The sequence below is a fragment of the Buteo buteo genome, chromosome 4 (assembly GCF_964188355.1).
Source record: "Buteo buteo chromosome 4, bButBut1.hap1.1, whole genome shotgun sequence".
Lineage (NCBI taxonomy): Eukaryota > Metazoa > Chordata > Aves > Accipitriformes > Accipitridae > Buteo > Buteo buteo.
The window spans coordinates 39,888,215-39,909,845 of record NC_134174.1 but is presented as its reverse complement, the minus strand read 5'-3'; the positions used below and the strand labels follow the sequence as shown (position 1 = coordinate 39,909,845).

The window sequence follows — 21,631 nt, the reverse complement described above, 5'->3', positions numbered from 1 at the left end:
AGCTCTAAGTAGCAAAAGCATTTTGTAGGAACTCAGCACCCCGTGGCTCTTGGGTTCTTGCCATGACACTTGTGGACAGGTTTTGAAGAAAAAAACAAAAAAACACCACACCACCACCAAAACAAACTAATCCCAAACCAGTTATTGTACTGGTTTTTTTGTTTGTTGGGTGGTTTTTGTCTTTTTTTTTTTTTTTTTTTAAACCTGGCCATTTATTTCGATGTCTAAATGGGAACAGACCTCTTTTGAAGATCTAGTCCCATGTGAGTTTATCCTGCATTAACAGCAGATGGTGAATAGCTTCAACAGCTTTGTTTCTATTACCGGCAGTCTTTGATTTACTCCTTTGCTTTGCTTTTCAGTCTTTATTGCTTCTATTCTGAAATAACAGAGGCAGAGCTATTGTTATCTCTCAGCCATAGCTTTTCTCACACAATACTATTGATCCCTTCTTTCACTATTTGTTTTGCTGCACTACCCCAAAAAGTATTGTGACTAAAAGGAAGGAGAAGAAGAGGATGAAACATTTTTAATAGAGTGGCACACTGTAAGATCCTATTGCTGCAAATATTTGTGCGTGTATTTAATTGTGCATGCTACTCCTGCTGTAAATGCCGGAGAAATTACAAGGTATGACCTAAATATATACGTTATCCTTTGGCTATTTCAGTCGCAGATCAGTCCATAAACCACCATAACTGATAACAGTGCTCTTTAAATTATACGTGACGTCGGTAGTCTCAAGGATAACATAAAGTATTCAATCTAGACATCATAGTTTTGTAGATTAATAGTGTCCTTCCCAATGAACAACCTTAAGTATGTTCAGTCAGCTTAAGAGTCCACATATAGACTTGCAACTGTGGGAGAGAATTGAAAAAGTCAACCTGAGGAAACTATTGCTTTGAGTGATGTAAAGACTGCTTTTCCCTGAGAGCATAAACTATAGCTTCTCTAGTTCTTGCACTGCAGGGAAGCAATCACTTCATCTTCCCTGCTTTTATGCTTTTGATCTTTCTGAGTGGTTGAAGGAGCTGGATTTTTCACTTTCTCTTAGACCAGAGCTGGTTGCTAGTGTCATGCATTCGAACATTTGTTTCAAGCATTTACTGTCCCACCTTATTATGGCATCTAAAAAAGGTCAGATTTATTCTAAACCTTAGTCCCCCAGCTTGAGTTTTCAACTTAGCTTGTGTTTGTTCCTCGTGTATATCTTCCTTTGCTGTGGGCTCTGAAATCTATGACCGCCTCCATTAGGTTCATAGACTAGTGTTCTAATAAGCTGTTCTTGCACTTCCTGACAGTGGTTGATGTTAATGCTAGCATGCTAACACAGGCTGTCAGTTCTTCCTAAACCACACTGGCTGCAGTTGGATTAATCCCTTCTGAATTTCTGTTTACTTTTCTGATTATTTCCTTCAAAACTGATTACCTTTATTCATATTTTGGTCCCAAGTAGGTTGGGTCTTTACTTCCAACTACATGATTTTTATTATTATAATGATGTAGGCAGAAAACAAACTGGAACTTTTCTGTTTTGATTAAAAATACCCAAGACCCTAAAATCAGTTCTATGCAAATTTATTTTTAGGCTTTTATAGCGGTTTGTTCTGAAATTTGTTTCAGCTTTTTTGCAAGGTGAGGTGCAATCCAGCTTTTGACTCTCAAATTAAGTCTCAGAGAGAAGAAATTTATTTGGAAGTTTTTTGAAAATTCGCTTATTTATTTCCCTTTGGGAAACATTTTATTCCAAAAGGTATAGTTACAATAATGTCTGTCTAGTTCAGTTTTTGAGTTCCAGAAAATGGAAGGGGTTGGCTGGTGCTTTGCAAACTGATCCTTCTAACCCTTGTGCCATTTTGTCACTATCTTTCAAATTACTGTTTAGATCTGCCTGTATAATTAGAAAAATAAAGTCCTTTACATTATTCGGGAGTTACCTGCTAATTCCTCATAATTCCATGTGTTTACTCATTTATTTATTGTTTACACTTGCTCTAGGTGTAATGAGTCTGTATGACCTTAACATGTGAATTATTCATGTAATGATTGCCAGGAATATTTGTATTCATATGAGCTTCGATCTAATCCCATTGAAAACAAAGGAGATACTGGTATTGGCTTCTCTGTGTTTTGGATCCTGCTCCTAATTTTGATTGGTAACCTAAATCACACACTTCCCTGGTTAGATGTCTTAAGTTGTATAAGCAGGATGAGTCTCTTTCCTCTTCATTGATTACTTGTGAATATTCGTAATTGTTCAACAAATCGATTTTGCATGAAATAGAAGGCTTTTCATAATGGTCATGAAAGCACTGTTGGCAGGAATGCTCTCATTAATATTTATTCATGCCAGTATTTGTGATGCTTTTGCTCTGTGAGTAAAACCTCATGCACTAGAGTGTTTGAGATCAAGCTAATGAAAAAATATGAAAAGGGAGAATATCAGCTAAGCAAATAGCTTCTATTGCAGAAGGGTAAATGAATGCATCTGGGCTGTGTTTGTACCTGCTGTCCCTCTAATCTTAGTCGACCTCTCGGCATATATAAATGCACATATGCATATTAAAAATATCTTGATCATTAAAGGCCAAATTATCTTAATATATTGACATTGTTATTACACGTGGTACATTAGACCACTGGTAGATTACAACAATGGACATGATGTAACTTTATCTGTATGATCAAAAAACTAATTTTAGACTTCTAGTATATAGTCTTGCCTTGTTGCCAAAGTTTATCAGCTTTTCTAGTTTGGATTCATGCTTGTTATGGCATTCTCTTAGCAAATATTTATGTATTTCATCTCCTGAGTTTCACTCAAGGATGTATGTAGGATAATGCTGAGAGAAGAGTGGGAAGCTGAAGTGTCATTGCATAATATTTCAGAATAGCATTTTCTGCTACTGAGGCTGCCGTAAACTTGGAAGGCAGCATCAAGATTTCTTAGCTGTTACCACTAAATTCATAATGGACTCTCCAGTTCCCACGTGAGCTTAATATACTCTAAATGTTAGGTGTTCTTTTTCCTTTTTGGAAGATTGGTGGCAGTAAAAAGAACATAATTACAACAAAAATGTTAAGACTTGCCTATCATCTACAAATTTTCGTTACAGGCACTGTATTTAAAAATGAAGCTGTTAATTAGGAACATGTCAGTTGGTGATGAATGTCCTATAATTTGAAATAACTGTCATCCAAAACGTTATTCTCTTGCTAAGAATCAAAAATGTTAATATGTATAAGCATTGCAAAACTAGAATGTTTAGGGTGGACAGGTAGATACATGTAACATGATAGATGCATGAGGTGAATCTGGGGGGCAGGGGGCTAAAACTCAAGCAGGCTGATAGGGTTTCCCTGCTTTCAAGAGGAGTTAGTTACACCTTTGATCCTCTCCCAGTCAAAACCCTACTGCTTTTTTACAGTTTGTTATGGACAACAGCAGTTTGTATACTATGAGAGAAATTATTTGGCATGACAGGTAAAAGATGTGAGTTTCAGTGGGGTCACACAATGAGTTAAATGATACTGATGATAGAGTAATTGTGAGGCATTTATTTAAATGACTGATTTGCAAACTTGAGCTTATGTGAAAGGATTACTGCTTTTGACACAGTGTTGGTTTACAGCAAGTGAAGTTGTTGCCTTTTTTTTTTTTGAGAGATTAGCGAGAATTAAAGAGAGGGGAAAATTAGCTTTCAAAGCATCGGTGGTTTCTCTTCCAGATAGTATTTCCAATTAATATCCTAACTAGCACAAGTAAGAGCATCAGTGATTCTAAACCTCTGACCAGAGCCTTGGGAAACCAAAGTTTCTTGACTTCAGTTCAAACAATTTTAAATGTTCATGTAGGGGTTTCACAGATGTTGTGTATTTCTCTACAGCTGTCTCAGGAGCGAACAGTGCCACTCTTTTTCTGGTTGTCTTGAGAACAGTATAATGTTTTTTAAAGGGTGGAGGGAGACTTTCATTGCTGCAAACACCACCCACTGAAGTACTGAACCAGAGAAAAATAAAATAACTGGGAGGCAGAGACAGGGAGGAGGTGGTGGGGAGAGATGGTTTCTCATGAGCTGTTAACAGAATCAGGAGAGAAAAAAGGAAGAAAGCAGCTGGCTGATAATTTATTACACCATCTTTAACAGAAAAGAGAATGAAAACAAAAAAGAACTTGGCTGTGAGCAATGTAGCATTTCTCACCTACTCAATGTTATAAAGCGCCCAGAACAAAAATAAGGTCTGGCAAAGAAGATAACATCATGTGGAAGCCTGCAGTGTTTTAGCTCTACTGGTGGGAGTTGAGAGCAGGTGAACAGATTGGTTAGTATTAAACTAATCGATGTTAAATGAATTTCGTATTATATGCCTGATAGTGATGGTCATTGAAATCTTAGACATACCCTAAGAATAATGTTCACCATATAATACAAACCCTCTTTTTTTACAACTCTCTTTTTTTACAAACCCTCTATTTTTATAGGTGCTAAATTGTCTAGGCCACCTCATTCCCTAGCAGGCCTGCATAACAGTTCTGACACTGCTTAGAGAAGGGGTAGTTGTAACAGCACCCAGTTCCTATCCCAAAAGTTACCAGCATGGTTTCAATCTAGAATTACAGTATAAATATTGATTGTTGGAATTAATATAGTATTTGCTGGTGATGGAACTGTTTACCCCTTCCTCTATTACTGAATGCTGTGAGCTTGTTAGTGTGGCTCATGTACATGTATTTCTAGCAGAGATTTGTCAAGGAATTTGGCATCATAATCACTAATAAAAGCTTTCATTGTATATTTAAATTAGGGCAATTTGAGAGAAGACTGAATTAACAAATAGTGTGATTTCAGAATCAATTTTTGTGTAATTCTTGGCACGTGGCACCTGGTATTGGGATCTAGTGATACATCTTCACATAATATGATGTATCATATCGATTCATGTTAGTAATATCTTTTCATTTGAACAGAGTTCAAGACTTTTTAACGATTCATCTTGGAATTCTTCCAATAAAACTGTTTTTAGTTTTGCAAAGTGCAGCAATTGACACTGTTGGCTGAGCAGTTGCATGCTGTTTCTAAACAAATGCATATATTTCCATGCTTACTGCCTGTTTTGCATGTCTGGTGCAAAGATGATGAAATATCCTCCAGAAAAGAGAACTGTACATCATTCAGCAGAGTATATATGTGTATGTTTCTCCTCAGTACTGAGGATATTTCAGTAGAGATCTCTGAGCCCCACTGAGATTGAACCCTGGTCATGTTCATCATTGCACCAAGCAAAACTGTAAAAGAAATTCATTGTCTCAAAGTAGAAAAAAACTGAGAGAAGGAGATGCTTTTCTATCTTTCCTAAAATCACCCAGTGCTTGCTTTTAGGACCCAGATCTACTCGGTCCCTTCCTATGTCTCCCAGAGGCATAATTTTCCTTGTGGGCTGGTTTAATTAAAGCATCCCAAACTTTGGTCTTTCAGGTAGGTCCTTCTTTGTATGAATTAGTGATCCCTGGGCTATGGTTATTATTACACTAAAACAATGTGGCTTTTCAGCACTTGGACTCCATGGAATTCTCAGTAGGACACATGTAGGATTCTACGATGACAAGCAGTTCCATTAAATATTACACGTATTGTTTTGAGTAAGTTTAGTTTTACAGAGAGTAACTTTGGAACATGTACATATATTATTTATTGACATTTGTGCCGTGTTCACATTCAGGATGGCCTAATTCAACATCTGTTCCTAATTGAAGTGAGCATCTGGTATTTCACAGATAATTATGAGACATGAGCTTACTGTCCTCTAGGCCCACCAGACAAATTGGAACCAGGCTCTATAGATGGATGGTAAGACCTGGTTCAGTGCTGGGTACAATTGTGATCACACCTTTTACGTGGTGTGTGATCAGATTAGGGTTTATTTGTTATATCCTGTTTGTAAGCAGAAGTACCACAACCTGTTGTGTCCTAGGATCAGAAAGAAAAAGAAAGTTGAAGATTTTTCCAACACAGAAGAATAAAATGGGAAGTTCTTGAAAGCTCTACTCCTGTTAACTTTTACCCCTGCTTATTCTGAAAATCTGAATTTGTGATCCTTCTTTTGCCCTGACAAATATATTTGTCATGCAGCAAAGGAATGAATTCACCTATAAAATAACTGCTTGGTGACCAGGATATAGGGGAGAGTTTGTTCCCTGATTGAGTTTGTCCAGAGAGGTAAGTTGCCTCACAGAGAAAATGACCGCAGGATGATAGTTATGTACTGCAAAAGCCCCAACTAATTTTGTAATCTCTTGTCCCAGAGCAAGGTGCATAACTCATTATTGTTCATTATGAATTGTAAAGACGAGCTCACTTCTGATAAACAAATACAATATTTGATCTTTTTTTTGTGTTGGTACTCTGGTTAGCTCATGACTACAGTTTTTAACTAGAGGAGACTATTACTCTGATATTAAGCCTGAAAGGTCCCAGAAGGAAAGGACTATGATCTTGTTTTCCTCTGTCACAATGTTCCCTAGAAATGCAAGGCTGTGAATAAGTATTCTAACATACCCATCTCTGTTAGCAGCTCTGTTAGCTGCAGGTTTTGTTTTCTTTGTGCTACAATTTATCTATATGCATCTATGGATGTGTGTGTATGAATGTACAAATCCAGGCAAATGCTTTTTCTCCTGGCACTTTCTTTATGTTCCTTCTTTAGGACCTATAAAACAGTTGTAAGGCAACACAATCAGAAATACTGCAATATAATTGCAAATACCAGCAATGTATTGCAAATTCAAATTGCGATACCAAACCATGCTGGTCTGCTAAATGATCACTTGTATGGAATTCTCTGGTCTGATAGGCCAGTTGTGTTTGGTCACTTCCTTTGAAAAAGCAGTAATGATGGGAAAAAGCAATTCGTAATCAGACAAAAAGCATATCCCACCAGACTCCATTAAAACTCTTACAGCTATCCTTCAGAAGCAAATAGCATAAATGTTGTTTCCAGAGCTCTAAGTCCTCCTATAAACATTTCAATCTTGACAGGTTACGCCATTTTAATTTCACTTCTGCTCTGTATTTGTTGCCTTTGATTTACTGTGACAGACCCATTATCTGCATAACCATAGTGTTTTTTCTTGCCAGGTATTATCAGCCGCCAGGAGGCAGAAGAGTTGTTGATGAATAAATCTGAAGGAACCTTCCTGGTGCGAGTCAGTGAGAAAATCTGGGGCTATGCGTTGTCTTATCGCCAGCAAAGTGGGTTCAAACACTTCCTGGTTGATGCTTCGGGGGATTTCTACAGCTTCTTGGGGGTAGATCCAAACCGACATGCAACGCTGACAGATCTTATTGATTTTCACAAGGTAACACTTGCTAGGTAGAGATCAATAACTGAGTGGAATGGATTAATAATTTAAAGAGAGACTGTGTAATTTGAAACCACAGTGGAAAGTAGTAGTAACCATAGTGGGGAACAGAATATATGCATATATTTTACACTAAGCCTAGCTGTAACATTTATAGTTTGTGTCTTTTGTTGCAGTGAATCAGAAGGCTTTTCCCCTTCTTTCAAATGCTTCAGCATGTATTTGTGTCCCCTTCTAAGCAGATTCTTATGCAATGCTTGCTCTTCTGGGCTAAAAATAGACTGATAAGGGCCAACAGAGCTAACACTTTTTGAGCTTCTTTGCTGTGCAAAATTGAGTTGGAAATACCATAGAAAGGTCTGACAATGAAATTTCAGCATTTTTCGACCTTCAATGTGAGGGTTGTAACTTGCAAAAGCAAAAGAGTGGGGCCCTGCAGTAAAGAAGGGAACATTGAGGGGTTCTGTTTTAGGGATGTGCTAAGGGTCATTTCTTATTGTCCAAAACAATGCTACAAGACTAATTTACTATTCATCTTTGACTTTAGATGGGTTTGAATTCCTTTGCCTCTAACTTGTGTTTCTTGTTGCCAGACTATGACTAAGGAGTAGCACTGTTTCTGATAGCATAGGTTGTTTTCATCATCTTGCATCTCTTCCCCATCTTCATCAGTTTTAATTCTGCTTTTTTCTTAGCTACCCTTATAATTTCTCTTCATCCTCTCTTTTCTAGTTCCCTTCCCTTTTTTTATCCTTTTCTCACTCTTGTCTCAAATGAATTCTATTAATTTTTTGCTCCTCCTCTTCTTCACAGCTTTTAATTTTTTCAGTATCAGTCTCACAAACACTATGCAGACATTATTTTTCTTCTAATTTCCCTTTTCTTTTAAATCTTTCTTTTATTTCAGCTAGTTTGCAACATCTCTTCAATGTTGCCTTAGTGTCCCCACAGAGATCCCTATGACGTTATATTTCCACAAATTACATTTCCACGTGGGAGGATAGTAGGTGTCACATTTGACCAAAAAAACCCTCCTCCCCTAATTTGGTGAAATTATCTCTCAGTGGCTACCTTGGAAGCCAACCGCCCCCCCCACCTTTCTTCCTCTATCACAGTTTTTATTGCTGAGCATGACATATAGTACAGAATATCCTTTTGGCCAGTTTGGGTCAACCAGCTGGGCTCTGTACCCTCCCAACTTCTCACTTATTCCCAGCCTACTCACTGCCAGCAGGTCCTGAGTGGGAAAAAGAGAAAGCCTTGATGCTGTGCAAGCACTGATCAGCAATAGCCAAAACATTAGTGTGTTATCAAAACTAGTTTAGCCACAAATTCGAAACACACCACTATACAGACTGCTGTGAAGAAAGTTAACTCTATCCCAGCCCAACCCAGTACAACTGGAAAAAGCCTAACCAGGGCCTTGTCAGGGAAAGAAAGGCACACATGTAACACCTCAAATGCAGATTATCAGGCATTGGATGTAGGAGCTCTGGCTGAAGTAGTATCCCCTGTGCTCCTGGAGAGAGGTGATGGTGACAACCAAATGCAACCATCTCTGCTCCAGCTATGTTCTGATATCTTCATCACAGTTCATCCTAGGCAATCACTGTGCTAGAAACACATCTATTTACAGACAGCAGAAGGGCACTTGTCAGAAGCAGAATGTCTTTTAGTTCCTGACATTTTTTTAAAGAAAAAGAAGTTTTCTTAGGTGTCCCCTGATAATAGTTAATAGCTCCCCCTGTACTAAGACTATCAGAGAAACTGGTTCACCTTTAATGTCACCACACAATTCTCTTAACTCTCTAGCTTAATAGCTATATTAAAACTGTTCTCTTTGGCAATCACTTCAGGAGGCATCTTATCCTGTCTCTCACATGGTTTTCTTTGAAGCTTTTCTGCCTGCCCTTTCTGGTGAAGTCCATTGTCAAGTGTCACAAAGCCTTCTGGTAGCCAACTATGCAGTCTTTATGTAAATGGTTGGGCTACAGGCACACTGTCTCTTGCAGCTATTGCTATATTGTTTGGAAAAGTTGCTGCTTCCTCAGCACTATTTTTGGCAAGGGTATGCTTCCCCACCCCAAAAGTTGCATGGACTGCTCTTTGAGGGTCCTTTTCACTTTCAACCAAAATCAGCAGGGCTGGCATAACTGGCATAACTACTTTTTTAGTTGCTTAGACTTATTCATCTAAAACGGCTTCATTTTGATTTAAAAAAATTTAAGAAGAGGTCACTCAAGCAACTCAGCTGACAGATACAAGGGGCTGGTAACCATTAGCTGGAAGAACAAACATCTTACAGAAGAGGGTGTGAGTGTGCATTTTCTCTTATTACTATTTGCATTTAAATACTGTGTGGAAAGCAGCAATAACATATCCAAGAGCATTGCTAAATCTTTTTATTTATTTCCTCATAACCTTTGCGAAAGCATTTAATTTGAGTAGTAACTTTCTGAACTTATTCTCAGTCTGATGTACTGATTGGGACGGGGCCATGACAGGGAGACTGCATGTGTTCTGAGGAAATCAGGCACCAAATTTCTATTGAATTTCAATAGAAATTAGATAAGTTTTGAAAATGTTAGGCCCGTATATAGATCCATAACTTGGCTCTAAACTTTCAGATGAAGGATTGCTATTTTAGTCAATATAATTCTGGATTCTGGCTCATTTTGGTGCATTTATAAATCTTAAAGTTCTACAAAAATAAAAATGAACTATCATTACTCTAAGATTAAGTGCAAAGACCAAGTTCTCTACCTTTTCCAGTAAGTTTTTTTGTATTCATCTTGGTAATCAATTACTGGAATGACAGACTTGGCATGTGGGTATTTAATTAATGAGAATGGGTGCTATTTGTAAAGACTGTCTTTACCCTAGCAAGGTTAATATCTTTCACCTCTCTGTAATCAGTCAGAAAGCTGTTACTGTTGTGTGTGAGTACTCAACATTGAGCTCTTGTTCAGTCTGCCTGGGGAAGCTTCTTTCAACCCAATGACTATGGAAGTAGAATAGTAGGACTGGCATATGTCTGTTAAATTAACCCTTCAGAACATCCTTTATAGGCATCTGTAGCTCTTTTTTAAGTAGCGTAGCAACTTACAGGTAGTACAAATCACCACCTTTTTTGTACACCAGCTGTTTGATTTCACCGTTTGATACTAGCCCAAGTTACTACTGGCATAAGTATAAGATAAAGCATGAAGAAAATGAATGGTTGATAGGATCCCTTTGCTGGCCTGTATTTATTTTATCAAAGGTTTATTCGTAATTGGTTACCAGTTACAGTGGAGTGATGGTCTTTATTGCTATCAGCTGCTTTTCTTAGAAGCTCGGGAAAGGCTTAGACCTTTGATATTTTAATTGGTTTTATCTTTATAGGAAGAAATCATCACATCCTCAGGTGGGGAGCTACTACTGGAGCCATGTGGACAGCAGAAGAATCCACCAGACTACAGCCCTTTATTTGAATAACTGACCCAGGACTAACAGGAATGCATTCTGGATAGCTGTAGTAATAGATAGCTACAAAAGTAAACACTGAAGAGTAGTTAACAAACTTCCAAAGCCACTGGTCTTGTGGCCAAAAAGTATTCTCATTAGAAGGCCTAAAATATTTCTGTTTTGCATCTGAATTATCATCTTTATTCATATTGCTAACATATTAAAGGTGAGAAACTACTGGCAAATTACAAATGAGGACTATTCCCAGGAATTTTTCAAGGGATTGTGGCCAATTGCACTGAACACTAAGTTCCTCACTTTATTTTCTTAATGTCTGAGATTGAAAATGCAAAAAGCCTCAAGAAGTATGGGCAGGAACTATTAATAGATTATTGGACAAAGTACCAATATTGGTGAACATATTCTTTTTTCCAAAGCAAGGTTTGTCAGTTTCTGTTGACAATCTCGTTACTCAGTGGTGCACTTTTGATAACCAGAGGAGCAGTCTTAAAACATCCTTTGGCAGTTTGTGATTGCTGAAATGGTTAGGTGCAGCTGGAAACTTGCCATTGTGCTTTGGAATTCAGGCCTACAAAGTTCACCACAGCAGAGACAGAATGAGGTAATTCGTATTTTATTTACAGTTTCATGCAGTCCCACTGCCTTGGAAAGAATTTTACTCCTGTACAGAAAGTGGTCAGTTTATTCTAAACTAGTTATTCTAATGAAAGCACTTTGATTTGCAATAACAACTCTTACTGGCCTTGTCATGTTTTCTGCTTTCTGATGTGCAAGATACATGCTGGAGATTTCTAGCTTTTCTTTGCTATGGACCAGGTATTTTCCTTAGCTGAGCTGTGGGTGAAGTTGGGGTTGGTATATTTATCCACAGAAAAGGTACAACTAATTACATGATCATCATGCTGTTTCATGTTTAAAAAAAGATGCACACAATGTGTTCTTGATCCATTTGTGATATATAACATGAAAATAGACCTGTAGCCTAGATCTATGGAGCAGTTGCTTAGTGTTTGGACTATTAAAAAAAAAATCTCATCACAATAGTTAATTTGCCCTCCTGAAATTTGTGTCTTAGCAGTCCTTGCGCTCTGGGCTGTCACACGGTATAGACGTAGTCTTGTGTTGCTTCACTGGTAAGCTGGATACTACTGGGGCAGCCAGTTCAGGAAATGGAGTGAAATGAGTTGGAGAACTGTTACTACTACCTTCCTGTGCTCCTTGCTCTGTTCCTGTGAATGGCCAGATAGAAACTGCTGAGTATAGAAGTGTTGTTTTCAGCTCTAAACATTCATTCTGCAGGGCAATATTTCAAATAACTGGGTTGTGACAGTTTTATATGCAACTGATTTTTTTCAAGAGTGAAGTGGGACATGAGGGAAGTAGCTGCGTACCTGTTGGTTAGCCTGATAGTCATGCCTTTAATAGGCAGTTTCTCAGTACTTTTTCTTATGTGATATGTATTTTGAGATGTAAAGTGGACTGATCTGTATGTGTTACTGTACCTCCATGGTGAATTTTTTCCTGGAAATCTCTGAACACATAGGGAAGGCACACTGAGTACATTTCTATATGCTTTGGGCAGTCTCTGAATTCCTATGTGGTTCTCTTCCAAATCCCAGTGTAGACTTCCCTCCCAAACCCCATGTAAATCCAGCTCTCCTCAAATAGTCATTTCTCTTGATTCACTATTACCTTCTGTACTTTGTCTGACCTAGATGGTAAGCTCATCTAGGAAAGAAACTTGTCTTGTCCAAGCTTATAAAGCACACTATACATTTAAGGTGCTAAAATAATAATAAATACCTGTGGTAATAATAGCAACAATTTTTTCATAAGTAATTCTACAGTTAGCCCATATTAAAGTACAGATTTTTGCACACAAACTTCATTGTTGTTCAGGAAAATTTTCTTTTGTTAACATTGCTTTTTGTGTGATTTAGTCCATCAATGTTTGTGACCCTTGAAAAGAAAGTTCTAATGAACTTTCCACAGAGACTTAGCTGCACAGTTTCTGTATTAATCACTTGGGACACTGGCTCAGGAACTTTTAAATAGTTACTGTTAGCACCTCATAACAAAGCAAATCAGGACACAGCAAATAAGCAATGCTTACTAGCTGGAGGAGCTGTTCTTAGTGCACAGTGGTCGGATAAGATGACAGCTGGGCTTTTCACAGCAAGTAGGCTTACAGAGGTAGGACGTCTTTAGCTATGTGTCTAATACCCTGAGAAACAAAGTGGCTTGGCAGCTAGAAAAAGGGTCAAGATACACAAGTGGTCTTGTAATTTTGTTGAAGTGTGGTCCTTTGCAGGTCACCAGGGGCTGGATTCTCAAAATGAAATACGGCTCTGCAATTCTGGACATAGTAACACTTATGTACGCCTCTAGTAGGATCTGTAGTCTCTATTAAATGAAAGGCCTGGTATGTGTGATCTGGGATCAGAATATACGTGGTACAGGTATATACAGACATTGAATCCAGCTACCAGAATGTGGCAATTCACTGTGCTTCAAATATGGAGTCTGTAAAATAATCACAAAGTTGCTTTTTTCCAATAGAACATTCAATAGTGCAATTTACCTCCCCCAAAGAGTTCCAGTATCTACTAGCTGCTTCCTCTGAGAAACTAGCTCTGCACTTGCTGCCTCTACATAGACATCTCAAGAACCACCTCAGCCTCAGGTTATTCACAGCTGCACATGTTCCATCACAGAACATTTGGACCCCTACTTTAAAGGAGAATGGAAAGAGACCTTTTAAAGTAAAAAAATGTAGGTATCCATAGACTTACCTCTGAGGCCAGAGAGCAGCAGCTGGGTGCATGGGACTGAGGGTCTAAAGGTGGTACTGAGTAATTAAGGTGGTATTTAAACACCTAGACATCTTTGCAGACTGGTGTTTTGCCTTTATGAACAGTAAACAAACAAACAAAAGGCATAAAATGCTGCCTTCTCTTTGGAAAAGGTGCTAGGCGTACTAGAAAAGAAGGCATGCAATTTCCAAAGTTTTTGGAAGATTACTTAACCCATTGTACACAATTTTGCGAATGTTTATAGACAGAATATTGAAGAACTTGATCAATAAGGATTCACATTCAGAGACTGATAATAATGCAGCCATTTATTTCTAGTGACACACTTCCCAGCAACTCCTTGCATTTTGTTTAGCTGATAAGAAGGCTTTGAAATATTAGCTCTTTAGCTTATGTGTCCTCTTTTGATGAACATCACAACAGCATCATCATTTTCACTTTGGAGCACATTTCCTACTTTTAATTTTCTAAATTTTTCTGTCTGAATTCCATCCATTTCTCATTCTAGGTTTTACCTGGCTTTAAAATAAATCCCTTGTAAGTTCCCCTGCAAATGAAATTACTTGGAAAACTGCAACTTATCTGAGAGTTTTATTATGCTAATAAATGTCAGAATTCTCAAGTAAAGGAATTTTTTTTTTTTTTTCCATAACCCCACAGAAATAATGAAAAATAGCCAGCCAATTCATAGAGTTACCAGGAAAGAAAAACTCAGCAATACATAACCAGAAGCAGCAGCAATAAAATACAGTGCAACTTAACTGAAGATAAATTTTGAATGAAATAAAAGGAGATCATAGCAAGCAGAAATTAAGAAGAACAGAAGCTTTCCTTGGTAGAGATGTGCAGCTGCTGCAAATAACACTTGAGGGCTGTGAGTGAAGTGCAAGCGTGGAGATGTTTTCTAAGCTAACAAATGCTTCTTGTTGCCTTCCAGAAAATAAGTGGACTATGAAAAGGTAGCCAGTTAGCAAGAAGAATATAAGGGAAAGCAGTGATGGAGTAAATACGGAAAATTAAGAAAATAAGAAAGGGGAAAATGTGCTTATCCCATTGTTTTGAAAGCATTTTGGACTTTTGTTACTCTGGGAGGAGGACTGGGCACTGCTACCTCCCTTTTGCTCTGCAAGTCTTCAAGATTTCAGCTTTGAGCTAAATCTACCTTGGAGCTAGATTTTACATCCTCAGTCTGTAAGAGTCAGGCTGGTCCATACTGCAGCCTTGAATGCTGCATCTGCTTCACACTGTCTGCCTCTACATTTAGTGCTGTCTGAAGCTGTTCATCACTGTGTACAAAATCTTTTTAGTGCTGCAGTTTCATTGTCTGGAAGGGCTAGCTTTATTCTATTACACAGCGACCTTCAAGTCTTGCTTTCTGGTCTGTTTTTCTAGTGGTAGCTACTGTTGAGTCATAAGAGGTGCGTGTTATGGATTTTCATTATAACATTTCCTGTCAATGTATCTTGTCAATGAGGCCGCTGGGAGTACACTGAAAGACCTATTATGGTAATTCTGTTCCATAAGGAAAAATGCTACAGCAATAAGGAAAACTTTTAAACTTCTAAATGAATTGAACTTTTCTTCATATCTGTTTCACAGCAATAAAATATGGCACAAAAGGTCCCAAGCTTGTTTGCACGTATCTTTGAAAAAGCAGCTCTTGATTTATTCTTGCTGGATCCACAGATGCATCCGTTCTTTCTAACTTTGTTTTAATCTGTTATTGTACATAGACATCTCCAATTTAATACTGCTTTCCTTAAAAGAGAACAAAAACCAGGCAAAGAAATTGACAGCAATCATGGATGAGATTTTTCAAAGCCAGTCTATTACCTCTTATGATTACTGTAATGAAATAATTACATAGTATGAGTATTTAGATATTAGTTTTATAAAAGAATATTCCAGGGCAACTATTAAGTACTAAATCCCTATTGTACTGAACAAGTACTGAGCAAAAGAAGATAGCTCCTGCCTCAAGAAAGAGATACCTAAAAATTTTAATTAGATTATTTTCAGACTTACTGAGTAGAAACTGTTTCAAAGACCACATTCAGAGTGAGAATTTCCACTAGATTTCAATGACTTTGAATCAAATTAATAAAACCTATTTCTTTGCTGAGGTGAGCCAAGATTAGTATACTGACTACAGTAAAACAATTCAGTTTTGTACAAACTAGGGATCCACTTCTGCTCATTCTTCTCCTGAGTCACCACAGACCTGAATATAGAGCGTTAATGGAGTTACACCACATTTCACTGCAGTCTAAACTCTTCTCTTTACATAATGCCACAGCACAAACCTGATCTCAGGTGAAATGTGGTAGTTCACAGTGGGAGAAATTTTTTTCTTCCTTTGTATGAATAAATTCATTTGCATAATTTACAGATTGGAGTTTATTTTTCAATGATTTTCAAGGACTGACTTTCTTTTCTGTTTTATTATGCGTTTGCTTTAAGATTCCTTTTTCCCTTCCCAAGAGCATAGGGTTAGTGACCTCTGTGAAGTAATAATGTGTCCCTGGCTGGGCTATCAATTGCAGAATGAGGTGTTCGCACTTGACCAAATGTTTGATTTGTGTTTCCTGAGATGAATCTTCTGGATACATACTTACTGTCTGATGATAATGATGCGTAATTGATTTTTATAGCTAATTTCTTGCCATGCAAGTGCTGTGTGAAACCTTCTCTTCAAATATTTGTTTACTGCTAGTGATTAGTCCTGTAGCTTGTATATTTACATTATGACCCATAGCTAATGCAAATTTTCTGCCAGGCTGGAGCCTTCAATGAATTTGGTTTCTTCTTGCTTGGAATTTCTTCCAGTAGTTTTAAATGAAGGTAACATCATTTTATGGTATCTTTATTAAACATCAATAAGTGATTTTTTTTCTTACAGAGGAGAAATAGCTTCAAAAGAGATTGGACATTTAGTTTGGTCCTAATTGTGTTAGTTTGATCTATGTGCAAAGAAAACACTTAGCATGTTAATGTCTTCTTTAAATTTTAGCTGCCATTTCTCCCCTGTTCTCAGTTTTAATGAGAACTGTATGTGGGAGAAGGTCATATGCTTACGAGCAATGGAGAGAAAAGAGAGGAAGTAGGACCGTCTTATTCCATATAATTTTACATATAACAGCAGGCAAAGTCTTGAATCAAGTATTTCCTGAGATGCACTATTTTTTCTGCTTAGCATTCAGAGGATCTAGCCTGAGACCTATCATCACTACTTTTCCCTCACATAAGAGCAACAGGAAGGTATTCATACTGGGTGTGAAAAGGACCCAAATGGAATTGAATGAGTAACATTACAGTGCCCCAGGAATGGTACAGAAGTAGTGCAGGTCAAGAACATGGTAAAGACATATTTTGTATATGGTTGTGTAGAACTAGGAGTGCTTGCAAATTCTTGTTTGTTAGAAGTTAATTCTTTTAATTATATGATTGTCATTAGTGGTCAATGCATGGGAAGACATGGCCAATCTTAATGAACTTCCTATTCCACAAATTCATAGAACATAGATTGCCTCAAAGGAAAATCAGAAATACTTGTCTTAGACAAGAGTTAATATGCATTACTGTATGATATTTGGGGCAGAGAATTTTAAAATGTGTTATGCATCACTATCAGGATAGGAGAATGTACAAGCTAAACACTGCTTTCCACATAAAGCATAATGAACTTCTCAATGTAGTTTTTATAGCACTTAAAAAGTCAATGAAGAATAAAGCTATCCCCAGTTATACTCCTCTCCAGTAGGAAATGCTGTCACTACTGTAAACAAGAAAATGTCTTCTCATCTAGGATTTTAAGATTAATAATGGACTTAAAGATTACAGCAAATAATTTCAGAGAGCTGTACACTGAACACTGCACTCCAATTAGGAAAATAGCCTGTTGCACTTACATTTGTTGTTGGTTCTCAAACCCTACTTGCTTGTGATAGCCTGATGTTAAAGAGAAGTAAGTTTTTAATAAGTCATTCAAATCCAACTTTATGGAAGATGTAGTAAGGTATATGTTTCATTATCATTTTTATCATTAACAGTTTCTCTCAGGGAATCCCAGAAAATAAAAAAAAAATTCTAAGGGCGATGACTAAATGCATTCAGCTCTGGTCTGACCACTAGACAGTATTTTGTTATGTTTTATGGGCTGTACTTACAGCATGCTGGTTCATTCATTTTGAATTTCAATACCCTATGTGCTACATTGGAACCTATCTACATTTTTTTAATAACAAAACAGTAAAGAGCAGTGCATGTGAGCAAACTGTTATATGCGATTAAAATGTTCACCAAATTCCAATGCTGAGCCCCCACAACATCCACTGGAGTTCATGCGGCAATCTCTAGTTGATAAATATGAGAATTTTTTTAATAAGGATTGCCTGTCAGAATGACTTTTCCCTTCCCCCGGAAAGAAATTGAGATACTCTAAAATCTTCCATTGACACTTTTTAATGGAGAAACATTCTGTTTTCGAAATGCAAAGCTTCATGAAATTGTTCCTATTTTTGAGAGTAAAAAAGATTAAAAGTATATAAAGGCATTTTTAATTGCAGAAAATATGAAAAGTATGAACAAATTTAACACCAAAAAAAATCTGGGTTTTATTCAGCCCTAAAAGAAAATGTGCTGCATTAGCCTCCAAAGTCAATACAGGTATTCAATGTTTTTGACATTTCATTAGGTATCCATTCTCTTCTTTAATGCTAGTTTCCTTTTAAGGGAGAATGGAAATACTTAGGGAACAGTTATTCAAAATGTCAAGCCCATTAAATATCTGGTTTGACAACTCAAATAAATTTATGAAGGTTTAAATAAAACCCCAGGTAATGTTTTCTCCAGAAAAAAAAAATCAAGCTAGTGAGGTGGGTGAGTTCAGAAAGAAGAACTGATGTATATTGCTCACAATTTTGTGTATTTTGTGTTATATGCTAGGATCCTTACAGTATGATTTCCATTTAAACACTACTAGAAAGTATGAGCACTGAAAAATAATTAATTTAAATGGAATAATAAATAACATAATGGAAATTGTCTGCTATTCCAGTTTCTCTAAAAAAGGCTAATCCTATCAACCTATGGTTATGTGAAAGACTAAGCCTATTCATGGACTTTTGCAGGAAAAAAGATCTAATTTTCCATGTCATCATTGGGACTAATCACAACACAATCTCCTCCTGGTTGAAGGTCTTTGATTAATAAATACAAAGTTCTGACTACACATTCAAATACTAAATGGAAACATTTGCAATGAACCAGTTGCATGCAAATACAAGCCATCCCACAGAATAGCCATTGTCATGTAGCAAAAATGAATAGCTTGGACTTCAGTTGTTCACCTTAAGCGGGACTAGAAATGTTGACTTAATCCAGAAATCCAGGACAGTGTGGTATCAGCTCCTCTGTCAAAGATCACTGGTTATTTGAGGAGACATGAGGTCAGGAGAGAGTGTGAAAACTTTTGAAACCTTGAAATATTTCCGTGATCGGAAAAAAATTCTTCCCCACCCTAGGTAAGAGTCAGTTTGCAAAGGAAAAAGAGGAGGCTTTGTGAAACTGTTGCAGACATCTTTTTTCCTGTTGGCGAGTAGACGTCTAGACAATTCGTTAAAGTCAACGAGAAGTAAGTGGGGAATAAGGATTTCACAGCCGGGTCATTTTTTATTCATTCTGTTCTACAGCACCGCACATACAGTCATGAAGTGCTAACCCATCTGTTCTCGGAAGTTGTTCAAATCCAATGGACTAAAAATATTCTGTCTGCCAAGGAGACAGTCAAGGTGATTTGAAAAGGCTTGGATGCTTTTACTTTGGGCCACAGTCTGCAGATAAATTAAGAGGCATCAGGGCTTTTTTTTTTGTTCCCTTTTCTCCTCACCCAGACCTATTAATAATGAACCAAATTCACAACAACCAAGGAGAAACCTGCCTGCTGGCTAATATTCTGTTTGTAATACTGTGTCTGCACCTGCCCATGGTGCTAAAATTCATTTCGAGTTACACTTTAGTAATTGATGATCACTTGCCATATCCCTTTATAAAGCATTTTTATCAATGTCTTTGGTGGTTCATTTTGTATCAGCAGCAGATCAATGAAATTTTAATGGAATGGAGTGCTCTACTTGAGACTGAATTAATGTTGCTTTACCTGTTTCAATATCAAGCAAAGTTTTCAATGACGAGAAGGATAATAGTTTTTCAGATTTTTTCTTCAATAACTTTGTTTCTGCACAATGGTGGCATGCTTGTGATCAGCTCTAATAAAGTTTAAATGCATTAATGAACTTAGTTCTACATTAGCCATGTGCTGTGAGAGACAGTGGGAAAATGGGGGGTTTGAAGCTGATACCTGAATCCTTGTAAATGTAAATGCCACTGAGATGTAGCAGGGAACACATGAACTCCTAGAATACTAGCTGGGGAGTCCAGGAGGATCTGAAATGGTTTAAAAATCTCCAAGGTAATGCAGTAATTAACCATGCACAGGGAAGTATAACAAGGTCATGAATTGAGTTCCCTTCTTTAAAACTGCAGGAGGAGCCTGTGTTGTTATCAGAATAATCCCACAGCACTGCGGGAATAATATCAACCACTGCAGCCACCTCAGAGCAGCCTGTGAAGTACAGATGTCTTGCGTGTGAACTCAGCACAGAGGGACTACTGGGGCTTTTTGAGTGCATAGATCCTGCCGGTCTATGTCTATCACCAATTAAGAAACTATGGATCTTGAGAAGCTCCAACAACTCTCACATTGTCTTGGAGCCATCTGTACAGCAAAGTGATTGAACTATTTTATTCCCTTGTAGAAATGATTTCTTTCTGGTCCTCTAAGCCACATGAACTAATTATGTGGTATTTCACTTTATTTTTTGCTACTATAGATGACTAAAAAGCATATGACAAAAGAAAATTACTTCCACTCAAGCTTAAATAGGCTAGGAGGCAATATAAACCTTTTCCCGACGATTTAGCTCAAGGCTTGTGCTGCAGGTTGCCGCAGCCCCCCTGCTCCCTCAGGCCCCCCCTCAGGCCCTCACTCCCTCAGGCTCTCCTTCAGGCCCTCAGGCCCCCCTTCAGGCCCTCCCTCCCTCAGGTCCCCCCCTCAGGCCCTCCCGGCCTCAGGCCCCCCCTCAGGCTGGGCCCCCCTCAGGCCCTCACTCCCTCAGGCCCTCCTGCCCCCAGGCCCCCCCTCAGGCCCCCCTCAGGCCCTCCCGCCCCCAGGCTGGGAGCCCTGCAGCAAGCGGCGCAGGCAACCGCCAGACAGCAAGCGCGCTTTGCGAAATGCCGCTTGATTTTGGCCTTTCCGAAATGGGACTGTTAGACTTCATGCTCCAAATCGGGCAATTTTTAGCCATTCTAAACACAAACTAAAAAACCCTTTGCAAATGAGAGAAAAATTGAGATAAGTCTCAAACAAACAACATTTCTTGGTTTGCGTTGGAGAAAATTCATTTAATTGATCTAAATTCACCTGAACTGGTCTGGATTCATCCCCTGGCTTGGCTTTCGCCACCGGTTTTGACAGACTTCCCTCTGTTTCCCCTCCCGCTCCCCTGCCCCGGTCTCTCAGTGCGGCAGCTGGACGGAGGAACTGTCCCCTAGCCCAGCCTTGTCACCGTGTGGGTTTGGGGACCAGGGGTGCTATGGCGGTGCGGGGGTGGCTGGAGGGGCTGGCAGCTACAGCAGCTGCCGAGGAGGACGCGGGATGGAGCTCTCGTGGCATAGTTTGCCCATCAGTGCTCCGAAGTGAAGGCTTGGAGGTTGAGTGCAGCTTTACTGGAGGAAGATTTCAATAGCGGTTTTCATCTGCTATTTACTGAGTCCTGTCTGAACCAGGGCCTGAAATGCAGGCCTGATAAAAACTTCTTCCATGGGCTGATTCCCCTCAGGCTGAACATAGCAGATAATTTACAGACTGACAAGATAAAACCAGCAGTAGGAAATACATGGGGGAACGCCGAACTATCCCGGTTTAAGG

At 38.3% G+C, this 21,631-nt stretch overlaps 1 protein-coding gene across 1 annotated transcript in view; it reads left to right on the top strand.

Moving 5' to 3' along the window:
- SH2D4B (SH2 domain containing 4B) overlaps positions 1 to 10,855 on the top strand; it is a 66,512-nt gene extending 55,657 nt beyond the window's left edge. Inside the window, exons 7-8 of the mRNA XM_075026897.1 lie at positions 7,140 to 7,360; positions 10,748 to 10,855. Coding sequence (XP_074882998.1) covers positions 7,140 to 7,360; positions 10,748 to 10,840 — 314 coding nt within the window. The 3' untranslated portion in view covers positions 10,841 to 10,855. The remainder of the gene's footprint in view (positions 1 to 7,139; positions 7,361 to 10,747) is intronic.
- The last annotated feature ends 10,776 nt before the right edge of the window (positions 10,856 to 21,631 follow it).